Source organism: Anguilla anguilla, chromosome 15 (genome assembly GCF_013347855.1).
Source record: "Anguilla anguilla isolate fAngAng1 chromosome 15, fAngAng1.pri, whole genome shotgun sequence".
NCBI lineage: Eukaryota > Metazoa > Chordata > Actinopteri > Anguilliformes > Anguillidae > Anguilla > Anguilla anguilla.
The window spans coordinates 32872737-32894157 of NC_049215.1; the positions used below are offsets into that span (position 1 = coordinate 32872737).

General features: G+C 47.3%; 1 protein-coding gene across 11 annotated transcripts in view; it reads left to right on the plus strand.

The window, feature by feature from the left end:
- Positions 1 to 21421, plus strand: part of mcf2la (mcf.2 cell line derived transforming sequence-like a) — a 57953-nt gene that overhangs the window by 18645 nt on the left and 17887 nt on the right. For 10 of the 11 annotated variants that reach the window (XM_035393661.1, XM_035393668.1, XM_035393660.1 and 7 more), the window contains exons 3-13: positions 4756 to 4870; positions 7767 to 7857; positions 14051 to 14170; positions 14728 to 14844; positions 15228 to 15377; positions 16834 to 16958; positions 17258 to 17372; positions 17635 to 17754; positions 19318 to 19509; positions 20166 to 20360; positions 20899 to 21058. In XM_035393661.1, the coding sequence (XP_035249552.1) occupies positions 4756 to 4870; positions 7767 to 7857; positions 14051 to 14170; positions 14728 to 14844; positions 15228 to 15377; positions 16834 to 16958; positions 17258 to 17372; positions 17635 to 17754; positions 19318 to 19509; positions 20166 to 20360; positions 20899 to 21058 (1500 nt within the window). Of the gene's footprint in view, positions 1 to 4755; positions 4871 to 7766; positions 7858 to 11998; positions 12191 to 14050; positions 14171 to 14727; positions 14845 to 15227; positions 15378 to 16833; positions 16959 to 17257; positions 17373 to 17634; positions 17755 to 19317; positions 19510 to 20165; positions 20361 to 20898; positions 21059 to 21421 lie in introns of those variants that run through there. The other variant, XM_035393669.1, reaches the window with a different exon arrangement.

The following is a 21421-nucleotide window of genomic DNA, read 5'->3' on the forward strand; positions in this document are numbered from 1 at the left end:
TATCACTGAAGGGCAGAAGAACATGCATCACGAGATAACAGCGTCTGGCTAATGTTAGCGCGGTGAAATGTCCAGTGTTAATTCAACGCTAAAAGAGTACATGAGTCCAATAGGACCCACACGTACTCTGAAAAGGTTGATGCAACGCTGAATATTTCACTGTGCAAATGCAGATGTGACGCTTGACCCTGAACTGAAACGGGTGCTAATTGTTGAAAGGTGAACAGTTCAAACGGGGGGACACACAGTCGCAGAATACGCCGTTACTCTGCAGTGTGGCACGAGGGCCGCATGGCCATTCACCACACGGTCCATTCGCACAAAGATGCGGGGGCACGCTGTTTCGGGTGCCCGGACAGTGACTGTGATACTGCGCCCCTGCTCACGTTACGGAGCAGAAGAAATTCGAGAGCCCCCGCGTCCCCGGGAAAGCGTCTCCGTCACACTACCAATCGCGACCCAGATTCGGCCCTTGGGTCCGGTTACGCCAACACAATGGCGGCCGGGCGGGCGACGGGCTCACCGACTCTCTGATTTGCCGCAGGGCACCGCCTGGCACGTCCGCGTGGCATGACTGATTAGCTGGGTGTGTCTCCCACAACCACGACAGCCTCCACCTCGTCTCCCCGTCGCCTGCAATCGTTGTGATCTGGAGTCTGTATCCGTGTCTAGTTTGTGTGTCTGAATTCGCTGGGCTGCTCTTTGCCACGTATATATTTGGTGTTTAGTTGTTATGTTAATCCAGTTTCTATAAGTTGTGTTTTTTACCTTGGTATTTTCAAAAAATCACTTCTAGCTGTTCTTTTCTGTTATTTAAAATTATTTTGCCAATTTCACCAGTCTGTTTATTCCATGGCTGTAAACGTTATGTGTTTGTAGTGTAGTTGTTATTTGGCTTCTTGGGGTGTAGTGTGTTTATTTGATGTGTATGCAGTTATGCCAAGAGCAGTCAATAACACTGTAAGTAGGGTGTGCAACTAAGTACAATTTATTTCTGAATGACGGGGGAAAAAAGCCGAACACAGCTGGATTCGGGCACCCTTGCACAGAGCAGGAGATTGAGCAAAAGTCTTTATTATAGAACGGGAATGTCCAAAAATAAAGAGACTCCGAGCGGTTTTGACCACACATAATCATCGTCAGGGCGAAACGAGAGGGTTAACACCCGTTCTTGCAGGAAAATCCGTGATTTTTTGGCGTCATTAAAATTAGGCTGCAGTACCTTACAGTTAATCGCAGCAACGCTAACTCATGGTGCTCCTGCGTCACCGTAAAACTGTGATTATTTCCGTCTTTTTCTCAGGCACTGTTTACACTGTGCCCTGAAGCAGGGGTATTTATCTTCATTCAATGACTTATTCTGACAGCTGTTTTCTCCGCCCTTGCCAAATGTTCTGTGACTGTTTGTCGTGGCCAGTGGGCAAAGTCCACTCGGTCTGTTCCTAAAAAAGAAAAGAAAAGAAAAGAATTGTTCTCGTCTGGAGTATCTTTAAAAACGGTTTGTTATTTCCCGCACTTGTAAAATTTTCGTTTTCAAAATCATTTGTTTGAATGGGACGATGAAGGTGCCTTTCCCCATTTTCTCTTGTATGAAATATAACGATCACTTATGTTTTTGATTCGGTTTCCCCTGGACCGACAGGAAATAGGACGACGTGTGAATTTTACTTTTCTGCGTCGTAGTCCTTCACGGGTATCCGAGTCCTCCGCTCCTCTTGGCAAGGTCACTTTGTCGCTGCTGCACGATGCCCCATCGGATGCATCCACACACTAGTCGCCGCACTGTTTCCATGGTGATGATGGAAAACCAACGGGGAGTCAGGATGATATTATACTTCGTTGACTGATAATACTGCCGTTTTTTTCCTCTGTGGATCTTGCAACCGACCAAATAGAAACCGTGAAATTACAAAATAAATATATAAATCTGAAAAGCTGTGCTCCGAGGCTAGTAGTTATGTCGCGTGGACGTTTTCCTTTCATTCACGAACATCACCGAACTAGACCTGTGCCACTCTCTGTTAATACACTTGGCTTTATTTAGACTTTGCTTTTAGGCCACACAGAACGATGAGCTTGAAGCTGCTTATGCCGTGTCTAATGTACGAGCAGCATGATGGGCAGGTAGCGTCATCCCCCCTACGTTAATATGGGGGACTAAATTCAATCACTGCCTGTGGGCCTTAAACAAAGTGATCAACGATCCAAATACATTCAAAGGAATTCAAGAATATTTTATAACTGTGCGACTAAATTTAGAAAGCAAGCCCTTACAACAGCAGACTGGATTTTTGAATGGGGGGGGCATCATCTTTCTTCGTCTAAAGATGATGCCCCTCCCAATTGCTTCACTGTAAAATTGTTCAGGCGATGTCGCCTCGCCAGACTCAAGCCGGGCACCCACCGCACGCGTCGCGTATGCGTCGCGTAAACAGCAGGGCGAAGCAGCACGGCGCGACGCGTAGGGTGTCTCCACTGGTTCCGTTTGTGTCGCGCAAAGGCTTGCGTAAAAGCTATATATTCCTAGTAGCTCTCGCAGTCTGCAGTGGGCTTTTACATCGTGTATTTCACGTTTGTTCACGACTGTTGATTATGGGTTAAGTGAATACTTTGGTGAGAGACCTTTTTCAGTTTGTTAATTTGGTAATATTTCGTTAACTCGTAAATAGCCTACGTGAGAAAGTAAACGCTTTCAAGAAGTACCATAAACTTAAATCGCAACGTAGCCTGCATAACAATCAATCTCAAACTGTATTAATTTATTTGCTTGGTTAACAAGCGTGCCAATTTCATGAAGAATATGTAATTATCATAATAATAATAAATAATCCGTAATCAACCATTGGGAATTCCCGTGTTGTCTTGCCATTCACGTCAAAACATTTATAGGATCAGATTTAGTAAAATCAGCTAATCATGAAAAAGTCAGTAACAGTTTTAATCTTGAAGGGATATGAACACCACAACGCCATGAACACCGGAAGCTTTGAAGTACAAGTGCAATAAAGGCTTGCTTACAACTTCATTTATAAAATAGGTGCATTTTCATCGGCAAGACCACTAAATAATCTGATTTTTTTAAAGCTCTGTGGATTATCTGATTTTTATTAACAAGCCCTTTTTGAAAGCACGGCGAACGAAGACATCGGAGAAGTCAAATAGGCTGAGCAATGGTTGGTTAAAAACTATCTTCCAATACTCGAGCTAACAAACCGCTGCTCGGTGCATTCCCTTTTACGTCACTCAATAGCCTACGTCTTTCTGTGGTGTATTTTCAAATTTACCCCACCCCCTCCGCAAAATAAGACAGCGAAACTAAGTTTGCCTTTCCCCCAGGTTCCAGTTATTTATTTATTTTTACAAAACGAAAAGGCTTGTATTTTTTTTAGCTGCTTAAAAAATATCTGGGAGGTAACTAGGGACACACCCCCAGTAATATAAGAATGAAATATAAATCAGAGCATGTATACCTAGCATTTTAGAGCATATTTCTGTGTATAAACAGGCCAACGTGACGCGCGACAAGCCGAAAAAATAGAACAGAAGCGAAAAACTACGCTTCAGTTCGCTTGTGCCGCGCGAGCTTCGCAGCCGGTACGCGACGCGTTCGCATCTGGTGGAGACGACGTCGCCCGCTGCCGTTGTAATAACAGTACTTCAACTACGCTTCAGTTACGCGCGTAATACGCGCGTAGTGCGCTCGCGGCCGATACGCGTGCGGTGGGTGCCCGGCTTCAGACTCAGACGCGTCTGGTCATCGAATTTACTGGCGCTGAAGAATTTTATCTCCATTATAAAACCTGTAAGTGCCCTCTAGTGGTGAAGGATAGGACTGCGTGTTAATAGGTAATTCTGCAGAAAGCCACACAAAGAGGGCTTGAATTTTTATTTTTTCATGATTGAAATACATCATCATGATAGTGATTAGGCATTGATTATCTTGATAAATTGTACATTTGAAAGTGATTGCAGTATGGGATTTGGCACAAACAGACTGCCAAACAGCGTGGAACATTTCTCAAGACATTTCTCAGGCTATTTTTAATGTAAAATATTTTCAAAGTCAATCCTAAACATATCCTACTCATGTATTGATTAATACAGTGTGTGTTGTGGCTGTTGTTTCAGGTGTAGTACAGTGTGTGTTGTGGCTGTTGTTTCAGTTGTAATACACTGTGTGCTGTGGTTGTTGTTGCAGGTGTAGTACAGTGTGTGTTGTGATTGTTGTTTCGGGTGTAATACAGTGTGTGTTGTGACTGTTGTTTCAGGTGTAATACAGTGTGTGTTGTGACTGTTGTTTCAGGTGTAATACAGTGTGTGTCATGGTTGTTGTTTCGGGTGTAATACAGTGTGTGTTGTGGCTGTGGTTTCAGGTGTAGTACAGTGTGTGTTGTGGCTGTTGTTTCAGTTGTAATACACTGTGTGCTGTGGTTGTTGTTGCAGGTGTAGTACAGTGTGTGTTGTGATTGTTGTTTCGGGTGTAATACAGTGAGTGTTGTGACTGTTGGTTCAGGTGTAATACAGCGTGCGTTGTGACTGTTTCAGGTGTAATACAGTGTGTGCTGGGACTGTTGTTTCAGGTGTAATACAGTGTGTGTTGTGACTGATGGTTCAGGTGTAATACAGTGAGTGTTGTGACTGTTGGTTCAGGGGTAATACAGTGAGTGTTGTGACTGTTGGTTCAGGTGTAATACAGTGTGTGTTGTGACTGTTGGTTCAGGTGTAATACAGTCTGTGTTGTGCTTGTTGTTTCAGGCGGCCGAGGGGAGAATGGCAGCCCTATCATCATTTTCCCAGAGTTCCCAGGGTTCAATGAGCTCCAGGAGCAGGAATTCCACGACGTGCTGACGTACCTGACCAGCGTCCCCAGGTGAGAAAAAATGTCCTTTTTCTGAAAAGGCAGATTTATTGATTGTGGCTGTCCTAAATTTGTTATGTTTGGGAGTTATGATCCACACTTAAGTATCTCAGACTGGTGGTTAGTGACGTGAAACTGAGGTCTGCGATGAACATGGGCTTAGCTTCTACTGCGGTACTTAGGCTAGCACAAGCAACGCCGATCTCGCTTGGCGACCAGCCGCCATTGTTGGCGATTGTCAGTTCGTTCCGGTTTTTGGCGGGAAAGTTAATGGCGCGAGGCTTGGAATTAGCAAGAGGGAAAAATGCTGTTTTTTTCCCGCTGTGGTCAGTGATGGCTAGCTTGTTTCTAACTTGTCTGGCACTGTAGTATAATGGGGAAGGAGCTGGTCTTCATAACCTAAAGGTTGCAGGTTTGATTCCCGGGTAGGACGCCACCGTTGTACCCTCGAGCAAGGTGCTTAACCTGCACTACATCAGTATTTATCCTGTTGTATAAATGGATGCAATGTAAATGCTATGCAAAAAGTTGTTAGCGTCTGCTAAATGCCTGTAATGTAATATTTCTTACTCACCAACATCTCTCCCCAAGCTGATTGTCACACCTTAAGTATTGCTGGCTTTACCTCCCCATAAGGATTCTTGGAAGAGAAAATACAGCAGCTCACAGCCACTTACACGCCCAGTTCACACACATATCATTAAGCATCACCACACCAGTTCATAGAATCCCCTGAAGGCCTAATCCTATGTAAATAAAGAAGTTAAGGGAAGTCCATCTTTCTCTATCCAGTTCGCCAGCCGTCAACAGACGCTGTTTTGTTCTGAGTTGCGAAATGTCTGTCTTGATTCACAAAGCCTGCCAGCATTTGTAATATAATGAGTGTAGGAGTATGAGAACAAACATCTGAACAAATGGATGTCCATCTTACGCTAGATGCAAAATGCAAACAAAACAGGACAGTCTATCTCTTGCCCTACCCGTAGCGGCAGCAACAGTGTGTGCTCTCCGTGTGCTGGGGCAGTTGCGATTGTTGTAAGCGATCGTTAGAGGACGCAGGACCCCGGAGCTCGGGGGATTTTTAATCGTTCCCTCAGTCAGGCTGAACGAGAGCAGACTGAACGAGGGAGGGGTGAGAGCGCGGAGACGGAGGCGCTGAACTACGTCAGGGACGCGGGGTCGGGCGATCCAGAGCGGTCGTTATTATTTGCGAGGCTCTTGATGAAATTTGCCGCCATTTCTCTACTCGTGTTCCACCCACCCCTTTGTGTGTCCCGATAAACCAACGTATTGCAAAAAAAAAAAAATCAACAAATAAAATTGACCTTTCCTTCTGGCCAGCTGAAGAAATGATGCTGATCTTGCTCTTCGAAAGCAACCCCCGTTTCCATGGCGATTATACCTGCCCCCGCCCCCCCCCCCCCGCCCGCCCCCGCACGGACCGTCAGCGGCGGGAATATTTATGCGTCGCACGGCTCCGTGAATAATTACCGCAGGTTAATTGCTTGCGTCGCATTTCCAGCGCACAGCGCTTTCTGTTTGGGCCACATTAATCATCCCGCCATTTCAGACACAAACAGAGCGCTGGGTCGCAAGGCGGCGTACCGCAGTCATCGCCCCTCCCCCCCTTCTGCTCCCCTGCCCCCCCCTTATCTCTCTCCCTCCTCCGCCCTCCTCCCATCCTCTGCTTCTCCACTGAGATGAGGCTGAGGGCTTCGCTGTGCTCTGAAGACAAAAACACGAAGAGAGAGAGAGAAGAGAGCGAGAGCGAGAGACAGAGAAAGAGAGAGAGAGAGAGGAGGGAGAGAAATGGAGAGAAATTGGGATGTGGAAAATGCTGGTACCTTGAGAGAGAGACAGAGAGACAGAGAGAGAGGGAATGAGGGGGAGTGAAAGGGTGGAGGCAGGCAGAGAAGAGAGAGGAGATAGTGGAGAGAGAGATAGTGGCTGTCATGGTGGCTGATATATGACGGTAGCCGTTCCTCCTCTCCACCCACCACTCCTTACGCGGTACTGATTCAGAGCCCCCCCCGCCCCCCCCCGCCCCCCCCCCCCCCCCCCACTCCCCCTCTCAGCCCCTGAGTGTAGCTCGTTCAGACAAGCTGCTAGAGATCCTGTCCGTCATCTCGCTGCTGAGCTGCGATTGGCCGGCGTCAGCGCCCCCCGCAGGCTGAGTGGTCGAGGGGCGGGATCTGAACGGATGCTTTTCGCGCTCGCTGTCCCCTGCACTCCCTCCAGCTGCGTTGGCGCTACAAACTGAAGGTCGTCGTTTTTTCCCCCTTTTTATTCTTCCTCTCGGATATTTTTTCCCCTGAAGAGAGCGTGTTTTTTCCCCCCCCGCTCTGCATTTGGGAGTCTGATGGCGGATTTGAGTGCTGCATGGATCAGAGGGCTCTGTGCATCGTGCTGGGCCCGTAGAGCGATGGACTGACACCACACGTGTGCTTCATCAGGACCCTCTCTCCTTCGCTCCTCTCCCTCTCTTCTCCGCTCCTCCCCCCCCCTCTCTCTTCTGCTGCTCTTCCTCCCCTGCTTCTCTATCTCTCCCTCCTCTGCGGCTCACACTCTCTCCGTGCCTCTCTTTCTCTCTTCCCTGCTCCATTCCCTTTCCCTCTCCTGCTCCTCTCCCCCTCTCCTCTTTCTCTCTCCCCCATTCCTCTCTTTCTCTCTCTCCCTCGATCCTCTCCCTCTCTCTCCCCCAATCCTCTCCCTCTCTCTCTCTCCCTCTCTCTCCTCCGATCCTCTCCCTCTCTCTTTCTCCCCCTCTGCTCCTGAGGATGTACTGAAGACCAGACAGGCTCTGTTAAAGCTGGAGAAGCAGGCTGTTTTTGTAGCCGAGGGGCGCTCTGGGTTTGGGGGTTTCACCCTGGCCCCACGCCGCGGGTGACTGTGGCCTGTTCTCTCGTAGCCTGGCGGTGGCGGACGTGGGCTTCGTCCTGGTCATCGACCGACGGGAGGACAAATGGACGTCCGTGAGGGGAACCCTGCTGCGCATCGCGGTGAGTCTGCTGCCCCTGACCCTGCGTGTGTGTGTGAGTGTGCGTGTGTGAGTGTGTGTGCGCGCACGCGTGTGTGTGTGTGTGCGTGTGTGTGTGTGTGCGCGCACGTGTGTGTGTGTGTGCGTGTGTATGTGTGCGTGTGTGAGTGTGTGTGTGCGTGTGTGTGTGTGTGTATGTGTGTGTGTGTGTGTGTGTGTGCACGTGTGTGTGTATGTGTGCGTGTGTGTGTGTGTCTGTATATATGTGTGTGTGTGTGCGTGTGTGTGTCTGTATTTGTGTGTGTGTGTGTGTCTATATATATGTGTGTGTGTGTGTGTGTGTGTCTATATGTGGATTTGTGTGTGTGTGGGGGGGTGTGTTTCTGTGTGGGTGTGTTTCTGTGTGTGTACACAAAGGTAGCTCTGTGGGTGTGTGTCTGTTTGTTCCTGTATGTGTGTGTGTTTCTGTGTGCGTGTATGTGTGTGCATGGGTTTCTGTGTGTATGTGTACACAAAGGTAGCTGTAAGTGTGTGTGTGCTTAAGTGTGTGTTTGTGTGTGTTTCTGTGTATGCACATGCATATAGGTTGCAGAGCTAACTGACACACATGGCACCCTGAAAGCTGGCGAACGCTTCTGCCTTTCCCTGTACAAACGCGTTGCCATTTTAATACTGCTCCATAGCCTTTTTCTTTGTGTCTGCAAAGTGTAGATAAAGCAGCACAACCTCAGCATACGTCTGCATCGGCACATTGGTCGGATGTGTCGGTGGTGAATGTGTGTAGTTTGCATTGTGGGTAAATTATCGGCGACAGAGTTAGCGTTTGTATTTGGCCGGCTGAATTGCACTGGCCTTAATTTTTAACTCAACGTGTGATGTCATTCAAAGACACAGGAGTTAATACGGTCACCTCGCTCATAAATATAGCCCTGAGCGTTGCTCAATTTTGATCTATTTCCAACGCAAACTGGAATCCCGAGGAATGTATTTTGAGGTTTCAGCACCGCAGTCTCGTGGACAGCTCCCATGCTTCCATACTCTCGCACATGCTAATTGCCATTCTAATTCCTTTCAAATTCCATTCTAATTTCATTCGGATTTTGAGGCAATAGATCTGACCAAGGTTATGGCTTTCCCATAAATGAAAGGGTGGGGGGGGGGGCGGCCTTGGGGTGCACGTCAGGTCCCTCAAACGGGTCCAGCTGATCCATCCCAAGCTCTTGTCCACCAGGGTACAGCAGCAGTGTCCCGCAGCCCCATGTGTTTTAAAAGTCTTTCGATGCATTTCCTCTTCATGACACTGCCACAGCTGTGGTGCTGCGATGCATTTTATTTGTACTTGCCGGGCTGTGAGGGGCATGTACGGTCGTAAAAAGCTCAGCACTTTTACACAGCAGGGTTGAGTTCTGAGAGGGTCACCCAACAGTCTCAGCGCCGTCTCTGTAAAAATGACATCTACCGTGATATTTATAATGAAACGGAGTTGGAACTTCATTGGAAGTCTTCTAATGCTAAAGCAACGTGTGTACTTGGACACACAGGAGCAGAGTAAGGCTGATTTCACTTTGTACCAGACCAAAGATGGACCCTGGGATTCACATTTATACTGTACCAGTACAGAAGGGTTTTAGGTTGCCTTTCTGACAGACCAAACAGGTAGCGTTCTCAGCTGTGTCCGTGGCGACTAGCTCATCAGATTGGTTCTGTTTTTTTAAATTTGAATTTTAGTTTTAGCTATTCATTAGGTGTGTGTATGTGTGTGAGTATGGGTGTGTGAATACCTGTGTGTGCGTGTGTGTGTGTGTGCATGTGTGTGTGTGTGTGTGTGCGTGTGTGTGTGCGCGTGTGTATGTGTGTGTGTGTGTGCGTGTGTGTGTGTGTGCGCGTGTGTATGTGGAGGGGGGCATGCATCTGGAATGATTAAAAATAATTACTCTTTCCACATCCAGAGAGTGAGAGAGAGGGAGCAGAAAGAGGAGAGATAAGAGAAGACGGAGTGAGAGAGAGAGAGAGAGAGAGAGAGAGAGAGAGACAGAGGGAAAGGGGGGCTTATGGGGACAGAGACTGTATGATTAGACAGAGTGATGAAAGAGAGAGACACTACTCACTGCTCCCTGACCACAGCTGACCGGAGAGCAGCTGGCTGTGTTTGTTTCATTTTAAAAAGCTTTGTGAAGCTCCCTGGAGGATTTATATTATTGGAAAGTCACAGTGTCAAGCTCTATCTTTTATTTGACAGACTCAGAGTTTCATTTGCTTAAAATGAATTTAATGGAAGATGAGTTGGGGGTGGGGGTGGGTGCATTAAGGTGAGTGTATACAAGTCAGTCTACCTAATTGTTTTGCTTTTGCACTGGTACAGCAACCTCAGAGACTAAACGTATTTCTTTGTATAAAAAAACTGATATTGTGCACTTTGTTACAATATTACAACATTTTTTATGTGTTTGTGTGTGTACCTGTGTGTATGTGTGTATATGTGTGTGTGTATGTACATGTGCATGTGTGTGCATGCATACATGAGTGTGTGTGTGTGAAAGGGGGAGAGGAATTCCTTACTCCTGGATGTTTGGAACATTTGCCGATAATCATTGCATGTAAACAATGTGTGTTTTTAACAGGAAACAAAGACAAAAGAAACATGACAAGAATTTACTGAGAATTAATCCAGTCTGTTGTGTTATCTCAAAAGCCATTATTTTCAGCATAGGATGCATGATGCATCTGACTGAATGTGATTGGCTGTTGTCATGTAAATTCTGGGTCAAAGGTCAGGGACCAGATGGTTTTTGAGTACAGCGGATGCTGGAGAGAGAAAATAATTAATTTAGTAATCTTAAATCCCAAATCCATCTCCTTTTATTAAACGGGCAGAATACCTGGCTTGATTCACTGCTGACATCAGCGATGTCAGTAATTGAACTCAATCATTCACCTCTTTAAACATTAATTGGAAAATTCAGCATTTCTTGATGTGCAGACTCCATTTTCCTTCAAGCTGAATTACTTGCCAACCTTAAACATTGGTTTATTTTATGGCATGGACTTCAAAATTAGGCACATTATAAATGGGATTATATGTCACGGTTTCATTCTGAGAAAATATTTAATAAAAATATTTTATGGTGCACAGTATACCCTAACTGTTTTTCTCATGCCAAGTTTCTGATAAAATGTAAGCTATTCGGGAATAACACACAAAAGTTAAGTAAAGTGAGTTCACAGCTAAGGTCAAGGACATATGAGAAACTGGTTAAACTTTTAAGTCTCTTGGATAATTGAAGTATGGATTTTGTGTGATTTAAGATGCACAGCCTTCTTTCAGTGCTGCAGCTGATTTTGAAGCGCTTTCCAGCTATGGAGTGGAAGGCTTATAATCATATAGCTGAGCCAATCACAATCGAGTAAACCGTACTGATTGCACTGGTGGCACAGCGCTGGTTTTATTTATTTGCATGTTTGAAGGAATAGCGACGTTTTATCTGGTTTAAATCTTCCTAAGGGAAATGTCTGTGAATTTTAGCCGCAACGTCTTTGGGTGAGCCTAAAAAAATGTACATACTGCACTGTTATGGGCCAGTTGCCCAAAGGTGGTTCATGGATTCTGTGGGAAACATTTAATCTAATATTTAATATACAATTTGCTCCATGCACTTACATCCCAACAGAAGATTGCCCTCAAATCTAAAATGGATTTGATATATTTACGTCTGTTGAACACGATGACCTTCATGCAGATGCCTGAATGTGCAGTTTATAACGAGAGTCCTGACCAGCTTCGGGCCCCATCTTCCCTCACCCCAGACCTTCTGGCAGGCTTGTGTGAGCAGCACTGGCCACGCTGCGCTCGTGGTCTTCCTGACCGCTTAAAAAACAGCGCGGTCGATATGGATACAGCCGCTTATTAATAGCCTCTGTCTACTTCGCGGTTTTAGCGCGTGAGCCCAGGGCATTGGGCGTTACTCAAGAGCATCGATTCTGCGGTGAATATTTAATGAAATCCATTTTACTCGGACGGGAGGAATATTTAAATTCCTTGTTTGTTTTCTTTTTTGCCTCTGATAGGCTGTCTTGTGTTAAGTGAGATATGTATTCGCATCCACCTGAAATAAATATTTATGTCAGAACGTCAGAAGCCCCACTGGCCATGGAGCAGGGTTTCCATGGCAACAGGATAAAGATTGCTGTGTGGTGGGAATACGACGGGAATAGACGGAACAGGATGGATTAAAAGCGTTGTTGGCGAAAATGCAAGACGGGATCTGGGGTCTTGGAATCTGAATATGCAGGCCCATGGTCAAATCGCAATTCTGTTCGTGCGATAGCCAACAAATTCTACGCTGTGATCATGTCAGGTAGGCTGACCCACGTCTCGTGCCTGTGCATGCCGACTGAGGTGCCGTTTGTTCGAAATGACGTTTTTTTGCACCATGTGAAGGAACATTTGACAAATTAAGAGCTTCTGTGTTCGAGTGAATATCAGAAATGGAAACCGGAGCCGGAGAATTTCGTCTGCAGTGCGTCGGTTGCCGCGCGGTTTTTACGACGACCTGGGTGTAAGCTGTTGGCTCGAGGTTGTTTTTAGCGCTATAGTACATTTGTACACGTGTTCAGAAATCCGAGCCCCTGGCCAACACGCTCGAATCCATCGCAATGGACGGCAGTGCGGTGTGATCGAGCCTTATTATTTTATATGCTGTACACCGTGTAGGCTACCTGTGAAAGACGAGGGAGGTGGGCTGAACTCGCCAAATGGGTCAGACCTGTTCGGGAAGGTGGGATTCGTTCAGAGCGAAGTCCATCCCACGCCTGCAGTCTGCGGAATGTCCTCTTAAAGCTGGAATGAACTCCTGGAAAGAGGCCATGTAGAATGCCATTTACAAACTGTTTAGAAATTGCACTATTTAAAATGAGGATTGATTGATAGATTGCTTGCTTGCTTGATTGATTGAAAGGGAGAAAAATAATTTTTGACATGATGAAATTTTAAATTTATTTTATTTTTTTACAAGCCTACAAGCTTGACAATAATTTAAAAAGGGAAAGTAATTACTCATTTGTACAATAAGTAAATAAACAGTCAATTCTAATTTCGTGTTTGAAAGGTTGAAGATGGAGGAGTTTACAATTCTATATGTGAATAAATATGATACATATTTTGTTAGATTACATTTAATAAATGTATTGCAGTGCTGTGGTTGTACTTCATATTGGTGTATTTTGGACAGACTGGAAAGGTAGCAGTTTGGGGCTGCTGTTGATATGTAGCATGCATTCCCTAAAATAAATTGTCTCATTGGACTTCTCAGTTTCATGTATAAACTTGTTGCCAAAGGGTTGCTGAGACTCACTAAGCCAGTGGTACCCAACCCTGTTCCTGGAGATTTACCATTCTGTATGCTTCATTTCAACCCTAATTTGGCACACCTGACTCTACTACTAATTAGCAGCTCAACAAAGACCTCTAGCTGTTGACTGAGGTGTGCTTTGTTAGGGTTGGAGTGAAAACCTAATGGATGGTAGATCTCCGGGAACAGGCTTGGTTACCACCGCACTACGCTGTCCATAGATGACTGTCTCACTCTCTGGAGCTCTGGCTCAAATTGGTGCTAGTGGAATCAGTGCGGTGATTGGCTGGTTCTCTGTCATGTGCTGCTGTGATTGGCTGTTTCTCAGCCATGCGCAGCTGTAATTGGATGTTTCTCTGTCATGTACAGCTGTGATTGGTTGTTTCTCTCTCATGCACAGCTGTGGTTGGCTATTTCTCTCTCATGCACAGCTGTGGTTGGCTGTTTCTCTGTCATGTGCAGCTGTGATTGGTTGTTTCTCAGTCATATGCTGATTTGCTTTGCTGTTTCTCTTTCATGTGCAGCTGTGGTTGGTTGTTTCTCTCTCATGCACAGCTGTGGTTGGCTGTTTCTCTCTCATGCACAGCTGTGGTTGGCTGTTTCTCTGTCATGTGCAGCTGTGATTGGTTGTTTCTCAGTCATATGCTGATTTGCTTTGCTGTTTCTCTTTCATGCACAGCTGTGATTGGCTGTTTCTCGGTCACGCGCAGCTGTGATTGGCTGTTTCTCTGTCATGCGCAGCTGTGATTGGCTGTTTCTCGGTCACGCACAGACTGTGATTGGCTGTTCCTCGGTCGTGCGCAGCTGTGATTGGCTGTTTCTCGGTCACGCGCAGACTGTGATTGGCTGTTTCTCTGTCGTGCGCAGGGCTCATTCCCAGGAAACCTGCAGCTGGTTCTGGTGCTGCGTCCCACTGCCCTGCTCCAGCGCGCGCTGTCGGACCTCTACTTCAGGTTCAACAGAGATGAGTTCAAAATGAAGGTGCCGGTAAGTGGCAGAGGTGGGAAACCCCCCCCGTGACAAGCCCCCCCGTCGCAAGCCGCAGACTGAACCCACGTTCTCAAAGGACACTTTGTCCGCTTTGTCTTCTCAGAACCGGTGAAGAAAGGTGTCCCCCTCCCGAATGTTGCACGTGTGTCTGAGTCACTGTGGCATAAAGACACAGAGATAGAGAAAGAGACACTGCAACTCTGTAATGAATATTAAATAATGTCATGCTAAACAATGTTGAATAATGACATATTTAACAGGAGTGGAAATGGCGATCACAGTGTGTAGGGGTTTCAACCATTGCTCGTCTGAAACAGGACAGGGACTTCTAAGGGAAGGCACCTGCTAGTGGTTATGCTAATTATGCTAATGTGGTTCTTAGGACCTGGAATGGCTTAAACTTAAACAGTGTGCTTTGATGTGTGTGTATTGCAGTGGTGCTTTATGAATCTACATTGCCAGGCTGAGTACTGTAGGGGTAGGGCTTCTGTTGGTGTAGTCTGTGGTCCTGATGCTGTGTTTTTCTAACCCCACACTTACTTGACCCTGCCCAGGTGATTATGCTCAGTTCGGTGACTGAGCTCCACGCCTACATCGACCCCACCCAACTGACCGTGGAGCTCGGGGGGACCCAGGAGTACTGCCACGAGAAGTGGATCTCGCACCGCACCGTGAGTGGGGGGGGGGCGGGGAGCCAGACACGCCCAATTTAGAGCTGTCTCTGCTTGCAGTCAACCTCAATAAATCCTTTTTGAATATGGAATCATTACCTTGTGCGCAGTGACAGAGGGGGAGGGTCCGACAGTTATCATGTTAGCATGGTAGCACGTTAGCATATACCTGGATCAGTGTGGTTAGGGTTCGGCACCTGCTGCATGGTCTCTTAAGATGTATTTTAAGTGTCTTCCCCCTGACCGTGCTACTCAGCTTGTGGGCTGTGGTATGTGGAAAAAAAGCTGCTGGCATTCCATATCGGAGAGAAAAGTATGGGGGAAAAGTATGAAAAAATAATAAGTAGTCGGTTGGGACCTGGTGTGTTTCTTTTCACATCCAGGCCATCGAGGGCTTTGCTCTGATGGTGAAGAAGACGGCGCAGGTCCTGCAGTCCTTCGGGGCGGAGCTGGCCGAGACGGAGCTTCCGAACGACGTCCAGGCCACCACCAGCCTCCTGGAGGCTCACACCGAGAAGAAGGACCTGATGAAGGTGCGTGAGCCTGAAGGCTCGCCCAGATACGGTGCTCTGCTCCAGAGTACTCTTACCCCATCCCTCTCCCTCCCTCTAAAACAGTGGTAAACCAACCCTGTTCCTGGAGATCTACCATCCTGTCGGTTTTCATTTCAACCCTAATTTTTGCCCACCTGACTCTGCTACTAATTAGCAGCTCAACAAGATCTCTAGCTGTTGAATGAGGTGTGCTTTTTTAGGGTTAGAATGAAAACTTACAGGGATGGTAGATCTCCAGGATCAGGGTTGCTTACCACTGCTCTAAAGCATTCCTGCATTGTGCATCTTCTGAAAATGCATTATAGGGCATATCAGCAAGGACGATGCTGTGCTGGTGGATGAGTTGTGCTGTAGTACAGCATCCAAAACTGCTGTTGCCAACCAACCAGAGCCTCTGATAGTTATGAAGCAGGGATGACTGAAGGCTGATGAAATGACTGTAGTAATTTCATTACTGTCCAGGAGCTGAGTGGGCCTGTGATACTGGTGGCTCCTGCATTACATTACATTACAGCCATTTAGCAGACGCTCTTATCCAGAGCATTTTTACATAGCATTTACATTGCACCCATTTATACAGCTGGATATATACTGAAGCAATGCAGGTTAAGTACCTTGCCCAAGGGTAAAAAGGCAGTGTCCCTACCCAAGAATCGAACCGGTGACCTTCAGGTTACATGACCAGTTCCTTACCCATTATGCTGGCCATTATACTTTACTGTCCCAGAGCTGAGTGGGTCTAAAGCAGTGGTCTCCAACCCTGGTCCTGGAGAGCCACAGGGTCTGCTGGTTTTCATGGTGACTCTGCACTTCACGAATCATTTAGAACAATTGATTACACAGTTAACTCAACTCACCTGGTGTCCTGGGTCTCAATTGGGCGCTGATTTTAAGGTGAAAACAAAAACCAGCAGACCCTGTAGCGCTCCAGGACCAGGGCGGGAGACCACTGGTCTAAAGAGTCTGGGATGCTGGTGGCTCCTGCCTGGCTGCTACCAGCTTCAGGGCAGAGCAGATCCACCGCTACTGGCATCATCTGGCGGATGGGGGCTGACAGTGGACACAGATGACCGGAGGAATGCGTTTATGCAGTTTACACATTAGCGGATCTCTGTGACGCATGCTTTAATCTAGGGGCCGCATGTGTTTCCGAAATAACCAATTTTCTGCGTACACCATTGTGGATTCCCTTGCAGATGATTGAATTCACAGTGAGACTCAGAAGAACAGCATTTAGCTGTGATTCATGGTCACGTCGGCTAATGTAGCTGAAATATCAGATCACACAAATGGCTGGGTATATTAATTTATTTAGAGCAGAAGTAGAGAAACAGATCTGGGCCTTCGGGGAAACGTGCGTTCCCCTGCCTGCTCTGAACTGGCAGTTGGTTTTTTAGCTAGGCCATGTCCAATCACGTGCCCCGTCTCCTCGCAGGACGACTTAAGGATAGCCCTGAACCAAGGAGACCGTCTTCTGGAGAGCATCAATGAGCCGCTGGAGAAGGATCCGGAATACTCCATGAACCAGGACGAGCTGGAGAACCTGGCCACTGTGCAGAGGTGCTGAGACCGAGGCAACCACAAGGGTGTTGGTTCCAAACTCACCCATAACAGCAAAGCCCTTAACTGAACTTTGCTGTGTTTGAGAGGGAAAAAAGTAAAAAGGAGGAAGGAGGAGCAGTTGTATTTTCTAATTTAAGTGATTTATTGAGGCTCAGTTTAGGTGTAAATAAATCACATTTCTAGCTTTCATTTTCTCCCTCTCTCTTTCCACTTTTGGTTTACATCTCGATGCCTCCCTCTTTTCCTCTCTCCCGCCTTCTCCCTCTTTCCCTTCCTCCCCCTCCTTCCCCGCGCAGGCTGCTGTCCCAGCTGGGTGAGACGGAGAGCGCGTTCGATGAGTTCTGGGATCGGCACCACACCAAGCTGGAGCAGTGCCTGCAGCTGCGCCACTTTGAGCATAACTACCGGGAGGTGTGTGGGTCCAACGCTCGCTCCGGCGTCAGGTCTCAGTCAGAGCAAAGCGTGTCTGGATCAGCCTGCTCAGGCTGTTTGACTGTCTATAGTGTGTGTGTGTGTGTGTGTGTGTGTGTGTTTGTGTACGCGAGTGTGTGTACGCATGTGTCTGTGTTTGAGTACGTGTGTGCGTGTGTGTGTGTGTGTGTGTGTGTGTGCTTGTGCCTGTGTGTGTGTGTGTGTGTATTTAATATTAACGTATACATCCCTGTCTCTCCAGGTCAGGGCCCAGCAGGATCTGTGGGCGGAGCGTCTGTCAATCTTCTCGGAGGTGGGGATTAGCCCCGCCCACGTGGAGCACCTGCTGAGAGACCTGAGTGGCCAGGAGGAGAGAATCTGTGTAAGAGACTCATCAGGGGTGCTAACGTGCTAACGCGTTTCAGCCTTATCTGACCCCCCAAAGCATTTCAGCCTTATCCCTGCACCCCCAAAACATTTCAGCCTTATCCCTGCACCCCCAAAACATTTCAGCCTTATCCCTGCACCCCCAAAACATTTCAGCCTTATCCCTGCAGAACCAAAGCATTCAGTCTTAATCCCTGCAACACCCAAGAACAGTAGACATATACAGAGCTGTAGCGGTTGTTAAATATCTGTGCTGATTCACCTTGACGGAGAGCTGGCTGATGCTTGCTTTAGGGCTGACCATTTTCTTTTCCTGTCTTTTGAGGCTTTTTGCAAATGCAAAAAAACATTTCACTTGAAACATAGTTTTTTGTGATTAATTATATATGCTGTATGGATATAGGCCTATTTTCACTTAAAACACAGGGGAATGTTTACCTCACGACTCAGCGGGTGACATGGGAGTCAGTCAGGCCCGTGGGAGGTCAGTGAAGGTCATAGAGGTCAAAAGGTTAACAGGACTTCAGGGGTCTTTATTGGCTGAGCTTTATTAAAAGCCTGCCAGACTGAAATATGAGCCAGTCCAGTCACATGATATTGTGAGCAAGAGGCTCAAATTCCTATTACGGATCAGAGAAGCACAGATGTGGGCATGTCCAGGTGAATTATGGGAGTTTGGACAATATTCAAATTCAGGGTTAGAGAGAACAGCAGAGATGGAAGGTGAGGTGAATGCTTAAATATGCCAACATGAAACACTTTGTTATTTCAGTTTGCGTCAACGTTATAAGGCCTTATAACACTGTTATAAGCGTGTCACTGGAGGGCTGGACTTCATCGTGGCCTCATCCTCTGTGCTTTCACTCATCCGCATGCAGTGGGGGCCTTGCAGGAGCTGTTCTGGCTTTTCACTAAAACTCTGTGTGTGGTGGCGGGATGTGGACCAAAGTGAAGCCAATCAGCTAGAGGAAGAGAGCAAGGGAGCGGGAGAGAGAGTGGAAGAGGGAGATAGATATAGAGAGAGCAAGTATGAGAGAGAGAGAGAGAGAGAGATATGTAGAGACAGAGCGTGAGAGAGAGACTGAGAGAAGGGGGAGTGGGGGGAGAAACGAGCCCCTGATTGGTCAGAAAGCTGTCATACTGCAGTGGTGGCTTCTGACTGCAGTCAGCTCAAAGGTAGTTCTCTCTCTCCTGTAAAATACCAGGCCAGGGGGAAATCCATAGCCTTACTGCAGAGGAGAAGCTTTTTCCAGCTTTTACAGAGAGATTGCACATATTTATTCATTTCTGTCACAGAAAGTACACGCCACCATTGGTTTTGAAAATAATTATTTTTGTGGCATACGGTGTACAGTATGAGTTTGTCTAGCAGCTGGCTGACTCCTGTGTGCTCTTTATCTCTGTTGTTTACTTAAAATGGAAATCGGCAACAGAAATTACCTCACCTACTTAAGAGACGATTATTTTGATAGAACATATAAGGAATGAGTTTATTAGCGTGATTGATAAATGAATTGAGCGCCCTCTCTCTCTCTCTCTCTCTCTCTCTTTTGGACAGGATGTCCTGGACCGGGCGCGGGCGCTAGCGGCTGAGGGGGCCTCGCTGATCCAGAGCTCGCACTACGCCCAGGACTCCATCCAGCCCAAATGCAGCGAGCTGCGCTCCGTCAGCGAGGGGCTGACCGCCTGCCTGCAGGCCAGGAAGGCCCACCTGCTCAGAGCCATGGAGCTGCACCAAAGCCTGGAGCAGGTGACCCCACCCCGCCCCGCCCTGCCGACTGCACCTACCTGCCCCGCCCCACCCACTGGACCTACCTGCCCCGCCCCTCCAACCAAATGCCCCGCCCACTGCACCCACCTGGCCTGCCCCTCCAACCACATGCCCCGCCCACTGCACCCACCTGGCCCGCCCCTCCCACCACACACCTTGCCCCGCCCACTGCACCTGCCCCACCCTCCACACGCCCCACCCCACCCACTGCACCCACCTGGCCCGCCCCTCCAACCACATTCCCCACCCACTGCACCTACCTGCCCCATCCTGTCCCACCCTGCCCTGCCCCACCACACCCAGCACACCCATCTGAACAAAAAAAATGAACAATATTCAGAACAAGATTTGTCTTTTGTGTGATTGGAAGCTTTGTTTAGTAACATGTTTCACGGAAAATTCTCAGGGATCTGCAGGAGTGGTTTCAAATGCTATCGAGTCTTAAAGTATCTAGAATGCGTATTTGACCAGAATGTCGTCAGTTTTCATGACTAGTCACTCGAACTGCTATCTTTTTTCGGACATGATCAGTCACTTAGTTTCGGTCGTCATGGGTTTTCAGGCACGACCAATCACTTGAGTAGCCATTTTTTACAGATTTTCAGACATGACTAATCGCTCATCCTTTTACCCAGACTGCCAAGTGGTGCGAAGACGGCATCTACCTGCTGGCGTCGCAGCCGGTGGACAAGTGCCAGACCCAGGACGGGGCGGAGTCGGCCCTGCAGGAGATCGAGCGTTACCTGGAGACGAGAGGCCAGCTCAGCCAGCTCTCGGACATGGACAGCATCTTCCGGGACTACACGTCCGTGCTCAACGACGAGTTCAGGGTGAGGCGCTCACCCGCGAAAAATGGGCGAGCTCATTCACTTATGTTTCATTTGTGTTTTTCCTTATTCTCATAAGCACTTTAATTTTTTACGTATTCACAACGGGATCTTTTTAAAACTAATTTATGTAGGAATTTTTTTTTTTTTTTTACTAATTCACGTAGGGATTTTTATATTTTTTACTAGTTCGCATAGAGATTTTTGTATTTTCTACTAATTCACATAGGGACATTTATATTTTTTTATTTATTCACTTAGGGATTTTTATATTTCTTACTTATTCATTTAGGGACTTTTATGTTTTTTATTTATTCACATTAGGGAGTTTTATATTTTGGACTTCACTTAACCCATTCCCTTGGGTTGCTTGACTTGCTGGAGCGATTGCTGCTGCTCCTGCGTCTGTTACCTGCCTGTTAATGAACTGCGTTGCATTGCCCTGTAGATGGGATTTGAGTGGAGTTTGCGGTTTGATATTTTGTTCGATGAAGGGGGGGTGTGGTTAATTGACCTCGGCTCTCCTCATTGGCCGCGGCAGGATCACGTGGAGAAAGTGTTCCGGAAGCACACCTCCATGCAGGAGATGTTTGAGAAGAGGCGGGTCAGCCTGAAGAAGCTGGCCGCCAAGCAGTCCCGCCCCGTGCAGCCCGTCGCCCCCCGGCCCGAGGCCTTCGTCAAGTCCCCTCTGTCATCTCCAGGTGACTATATACACCCCCCACCCCCCCCCGCCCCCCAGCCGAAAAGTGCAGATTCCTTCATCATTCTTCACTCCAACTGGCTGAACATTTATTGTTAGTTTAAACCGTTGTCCTGGAGAGGCACAGGATGTGCAGGTATTTGTCGTTATTCGTTATTGCCGGGGGTGCAGTGTAGTATAAAGTTGTGTAAGTCGCTCTGGATAAAAGTGTTTGCTAAATGCCTGTAATGTAATGTAATGTATTCAGCAACTAATTTATCACTTATGAATTTTTCTCAATCGATTTGGCGCATTTGTGTAACCGAAGGTCCATGCCCTCAGTGCAGTAAGCACAGCCGTATGAACACAGAAGCACTTTGCAAAA